The sequence below is a fragment of the Salvelinus alpinus genome, chromosome 19 (genome assembly GCF_045679555.1).
Source record: "Salvelinus alpinus chromosome 19, SLU_Salpinus.1, whole genome shotgun sequence".
NCBI classification, from domain to species: domain Eukaryota; kingdom Metazoa; phylum Chordata; class Actinopteri; order Salmoniformes; family Salmonidae; genus Salvelinus; species Salvelinus alpinus.
The window spans coordinates 27,237,415-27,243,613 of record NC_092104.1 but is presented as its reverse complement, the minus strand read 5'-3'; the positions used below and the strand labels follow the sequence as shown (position 1 = coordinate 27,243,613).

At 39.8% G+C, this 6,199-nt stretch overlaps 1 protein-coding gene across 6 annotated transcripts in view; it reads right to left on the bottom strand.

Moving 5' to 3' along the window:
• Nucleotides 1-1,610: 1,610 nt before the first annotated feature.
• The window catches only part of LOC139545204 (poly [ADP-ribose] polymerase tankyrase-1), a 28,049-nt gene continuing 23,460 nt past the window's right edge, over nt 1,611-6,199 (bottom strand). For 3 of the 6 annotated variants that reach the window (XM_071352718.1, XM_071352721.1, XM_071352722.1), the window contains 6 exons: nt 5,801-5,898; nt 4,917-4,991; nt 4,326-4,431; nt 3,947-4,133; nt 3,585-3,741; nt 1,611-3,385 (listed from right to left, as the gene is read on the bottom strand). In XM_071352718.1, the coding sequence (XP_071208819.1) occupies nt 3,299-3,385; nt 3,585-3,741; nt 3,947-4,133; nt 4,326-4,431; nt 4,917-4,991; nt 5,801-5,898 (710 nt within the window). In that variant the 3' untranslated portion in view covers nt 1,611-3,298. Of the gene's footprint in view, nt 3,386-3,584; nt 3,742-3,946; nt 4,145-4,325; nt 4,432-4,916; nt 4,992-5,800; nt 5,899-6,199 lie in introns of all 6 variants that reach the window. The other 3 variants (XM_071352717.1, XM_071352720.1, XM_071352719.1) reach the window with 1 other exon arrangement.

The following is a 6,199-nucleotide window of genomic DNA, read 5'->3' as shown; positions in this document are numbered from 1 at the left end:
CAATTGACTCAAATTATGTCAATTAGCCTATCAGAAGCTTCTAAAGCCATGACATCGTTTTCTGAAATTTTCCAAGCTGTTTAAAGGCACAGTCAACTTAGTGTATGTAAACTTCTGACCTACTGGAATTGTGATACCGTGAATTATAATTGAAATAATCTGTCTGTAAACAATTGTTGCCAAAACTATAGTTTATTAACAAGGAATTTGTGGAGTGGTTGAAAAACGAGTTTTAATGACTCCAACCTAAGTGTATGTAAACTTCCGACTTCAACTGTAGGTGTGTGCTATTTTGATTGGCTCAAAGGCCATAATTTTATTTGAAAAGGGGTCAAGTGTATTGGTATATCAGAAATATAACTCAGGAGTCTGCAAGAGACACCTAAATACACATTCAAAGGTTAAAAAAAAGCTTTTGATGAGAGGACCATTCTCATCAGTTTTTAATTACTTTTGATATTATATGATTTATGCATGGCATGCTTGATTTTGCTTTGTGATTGGAAATGCATTTAAATGCACAAGCTAAGTTATCAAAACTAGTCATATCTGTGAATAAACAATCATTGTCTGACAGGTGAATGTCCGATATGAATACCTTCATTTTGCTGCTTGGGTCTTTATACCTTTGTTTGGCAGTTACAGTAAGTGAAAATATACATGATAACCAGATTGAATGTCTTTATTATATTAATCTGTATCCAAGTCTCCTTTAAAACTTGTTTTGTTATTTAGGTGGATCAAGCCATGTCAGAAAGGCCAGAAGTTTGAGCTATGAGGTAAGCTGTGTTTTATTGCACTAGCCAGGCCAAATATTGGTAGTGTTAAAAGGATTTTACCTTCAAAACTGTATTTGAAAAATATTGCTTCTCATGGCATTATATTTGGTTTTACATTTTCATTGGTGACCCCAACCCCTAACTATTAATGTTCCAGGATCTAAGTATTATACTGACAGATGGGTCAGCAGCGAGGAACCGTTGGAACCAACCCTCGTACCCCAAGCCTATGTACACCAAGCCTATGTACACCATGGATAACATCTATAACCGGTTTCCCAACAACTTGAATCCCTATTATGTAAACAGGTTCTCTGTATCTCCAACTATTGGAGTACAGCCTATCATAATCCTAGAGAGACCAGCCAGTACTCTGACCATAGTCCCTACTCCAGCACCAGCCACAGTGACCGACTGCCAGATACAAGTTGACCTCCACTCGACTGAAACAGAACGCTCATTGCAGAAAACTAAAGTCCAGTAGCTGTTATTTAGTAATGGTTCTAGTTGAAATATTGACTTGTTTCTTTTTATGTATGACTTTATTTTATCTATGGAGCTGTAATAACTAAAAGTCAGGGGTTGAACTGATCAAGCGGTTGGGATTTATTTGTATTTTTTTTCAAGGTATCCATACCTCATACATCTTTCAAATTCAGTGCTTTTAAAAGCATTATCAGTGCTGTAATTACTTTTCTCTACTACTAAATCATGTTTAACTTTTTCATACATCATTAAAGATAAGATAGACATGTGTTTTGTAACATGTTTGGCTATACTAATTGCATATTACTGTATCTTACCAACTGTAAAGAATAATCAGAGCCAACATGAAAACAAAATGTCCAACAAACTGCTCTTACATGGACAACGTTTATTCAAAAAAGTAAAGAGAATCAAGGCCAGAAAGGAATTTAGACTTAATTTACAATAAACTCCAAATGACATTGTTAAACAGTTATACACAACCTGTACATAATTCTTTTTTACCATAACATTTGCAATTAATGTCAAATAACTTAAATAGTATCTATTTAAAAGCGCAAATCTTTACTCATGAATTTGAATAAGTCCATGAATAAGACCAGGGCAATCCGGGTTGTGGAGTTCACATTTCTTGTACAACAAATAATATGTCAGAGTAGATGACTGTTCTCTTCCAAATCATGTGTGTTCTCCTCATAGAATTCCTCATCCTAATTCTACGGTTCTCTAGCTTTATCTGGAATATACCTCAGGCATGTAGTAAGGTAATTCAAGAAGAGTTAAGAAAAACAATCCTATTAATAATATTGAGTATTCCATGTGGTACTAGTGTTATCTGCATCATTATAAATCACAAGTCTCATAAGCTATTCTACGGCTATACATTATGTATGTATGCATGTAAGGATGGTGGGCGGGGGGCAGTATTACAGGGGTTACAGACTGGTTGAGAACAACAGGGTTGAAAATAGGTGATTCTCCAAGTCACGATTAGGTGAGAATGGTAGCCAATTATTCTGACACTGCAGGGCAGATGAGAGAGTGAATCTCTACAACCCACTCTCCAAGGGTAGCTAGTGGGGAACCCACACCCAATATTGGCCATACATGCACCTGTCAATACATGCAGCCAATGCAAAGGAAACTGAAAGACTATCACCACAAGCAGGAGATAATATACAACAGTAAATTTAATATTATAAACTGGGTGGTTCGAGCCCTGAATGCTGATTGGCTGAAAGCCGTGGTATATCAGACCGTATACCACGGGTATGACAAAAACAATGTTTACTACTCTAATTAGGTTAGTAACCAGTTTATAATGGCAATAAGGCACCTTGGGGGTTTGTGGTATATGGCAAATATACCACGGCTAAGGGCTGTATTCAGGCACTCTGCTTTGCATCGTGCTTAAGAACAACCCTTAGCCTAGGTATTTTGGCCATATGCCAAACCTCCTCGTGCCTTACTACTTAATTATAAACTGGGTAGTTTGAGCCCTGAATCCTGATTAGTTGAAAGTCGTAGCATATCAAACCGTATACCACGGTTAAGATTAAAACAATTTTTACTGTTCTAATTAGGTTGGTAACCAGTTTATAATAGCAATAAGCCACCTCTGGGTTTGTGGTATATGGCCAATATACCATGGCTAAGGGCTGTATTCAGGCACTCTGCGTTGCGTTGTGCATAAGAACAGGCCTTAGCTGTGGTATATTGGACATATACCACAGCTAAGGCCTGTTCTTAAGCACGACACAACAAGAGTGCTTGAATACAGCCCTTAGCCATGGTATATTGGCCCTATACCACACCTCCTCGGGCCTTATTGCATAAATATATTACAGTACATTTCATAATATATTACAGTATATTACAATATATTTAATGTCATCTGTCCAGTTTACTGTTACTGGACAAGAAGAATGGAACTCAAGTCTGAAAAAGGTTTAGGCATTACAATAATGTTGTGGGTCAGGAGAATATGTGTGTGTGAGTGTGAGAGAGAGAAAGATTGGTCTGGTGGCGCAGGACTAGGACTTCTGATCCTCTCCTGCAGCAGACGTGGCTGTGCTCTCCGGCTTAAGGATCTGATAGGTGATGAGATACTCTGGGTAGGCCTGCCAACAAACATGAGACAGTGAAGAGCAATAAGAGCAAATAATCAGTACTGGATTTCAAAGCAAATGTTCCATTGTGGATGCTTTAGTACAGGTCTAGGCTTAAATCTGTCTGGGAAACCAGCCCCTAATTTGTAAAACTTCTGCCTGGACTTGCCTTTGAGGGGATAAATAAAATAGTATTCAATTTAAGTCTCACCTGCTCCCCTCTGTAGATTACGTACTCTGCGTAGGCCAGGCCGTTGACGCTGGGCCGACCAATCACAGAGTGGTGTCCAGGGGGGGCGTGGGCCATCTTCATGGCACTGAACTGGAGGAAGGACTTCCCCAGGGTCACACGGCAGAATAACATCTGCCTGGAAGTCACGGAGAACCGGGGTCAAATAATGGTTCAGTAATGAGGTTTCACAATTATCATAGCTCTGATGAAAGCCGTGATTGATTGATGGATTAATTGATTGAGAGAGAGAGCCACTAGTTTGGCAAAAGTCTATTCATGAGTAATAGCAGTAAACCCTCAATTCACCTAAATATGTGTTCTTTCCATCAATCATGTCTCACCTGTGGCACAGGTAACAGGAGCGGTCTTTGTGAGTGGGGCATCCGGTGCCGCCCCCGATGCCATACACATACTGGTTACTCTTAGAGGAGTTCTCAGCAAAGTAGATCCCTGCTCCAAACATCCCTCCGATGTATGCATGCCGCTCGTCAAAGCCTTTGTGGATGATGGCATTTATGAACGGAGAACCTGGAGAACCAAAAGACATGAAACAAGAACAATGTGAAATACGAATGAAATTGATTTGTAAAAAAAATAAAAAAATAATAATGACACAGGGTTAACATTTCTCTAGTGATAATCAGTTAAGACATTTTTGTTGTTGAAATAAGAAGCGTGGTTTTAAAAAAACAGGTTGTAATATGGAATATGTCTTGTTACCATGGAAGAGCATGCGCTCATTGTGGTGGTTATGGTTCTCATCGGAGATCTCCTTCTGGCGGTGTGTGTATCGCTCTCGCAGCTTCTTATTGACCACCTTCTGGATCTGCATGGACACACAGACAGGAATCAACTATAGCAGCAATACTAATAACTTCTAATCTTCCTTCCTTTTCAAAAGATGGGATCAAAATTCCTGAAACCATTGTGCAGGGGTAGGCAACTAGATTCAGCCCGATGCTGATTTTTGTCGGAGTGGATGATCGGGGCCGGAACATAATTATAATAATTTGTACACTGCAAACTGACCACAACTAAGCCCAAAAAGTGAAAATAACAGTAATTTCATACGTTGATTACATTAAAAACACGTCTCTTATTAAATTATATATATTTTTTAAATAATCCACTTGCAGGCAAGTTTTGGGCCGCCTATTGCCGACCCCTGCCATAGTGCATTCTTAACAACCAATAACTGATCGAGGATGGTATCAAATTGAAGATATGGGTATATTTCTATCTCAAAGAGATCCATCCTATGAACAAATGTAGAGTAGAGCGTGTAGTACTGTAATATAATGTAAAGCTGACCTTGATGATGTTGTATCTGCTGAACACACCTCCTGCGTTGCCTCCATCCCTGTGTTCTCGGATGGTACTTTGCATCTGGAGCAGAGAGAAGAAAAACATACATGAAACGTCTTAAAACAGGTTAAAAAAAAAAAAAAAATATCACAGAATTATTAGATTTCTCTTAACATGGTACTCTTTCTCCCCTGAGCGACAGTTGGTACAGAACCTTCACTCAGCTTCATTAGGATGCTGTGGATCAGTGTTGTTAAAGGCTCCGTTTTTATCAGCATTCAGACCAGAGTGTGATGAGGTCAACTCACAGAATCAAATAGAATACGTATGTACGTATACATTATACACAAGTGTACATAATATTAGGAACACCTTCCTAATATTGAGTGGCACCCCCTTTTGCCCTCAGAACAGCCTCAATTTGTTGGAGCATGGACTCTACAAGGTGTCAAAAGCATTCCACAGAGATGCTGGCCGATGTTGACTCCAATGCTTCCCACAGTTGTGTCAAGTTCGCTGAATGTCCTTTGGGTGGTGGGCCATTCTTGATACACACAGGAAACTGTTGAGCGTGAAAAACCCTGCAGTGTTGCAGTTCTTGACACACTCAAACCAGTGCTCCTGGCACCTACAACCATATGCCGTTCAAAAGGCACAAATATTTTGTCTTGCTGAATGGCACACAAACACAATCCATGTCTCAATTGTCTCAAGGCTTGAAAATCCTTATTTAACCTGTCTCCTACCCTTCATCTGCACTGATTGAATTGGATTTAACAAGTGACATCAATAACAAATCATAGCTTTCACCTGGTCAGTCTCATGGAAAGAGCAGGTGTTCCTAATGTTTTGTACACTCAGTGTATCACTCTCTGTATGGGTGTACCCACCTCCTCCTCCACTGATTGTCCCTCCTTGTCGTCAGAGGCAAGGTCAATGAGGACCGTGCCCTGGTTGGCACAGTGGAATGTCAGGTATGGGTTGGCACCTGGAGAACAAACAAATAACTTGTTACGCACTCATACTTGGTTATACATTGGGTTGGCTTCCCACCTATACTTTCAGTGCCAGTTTCCCACACATATATTAGGTCTAGTCCTGGACTAAAAATAACTTTCAATAGAGAATCTCCATTCCAGGAATAGGAGGAATAGTCTAAGTATTTGAGGCAGCAATAAATGGGAAAAGCCACATCAGCTCCACAAAGATTTCTCGGGAATGTCCTGACCAATGTTCCCTCGCGCAGTCGCTCCGAGACTGCCGGGCAAAAGAAATATCAGCCCACGGAA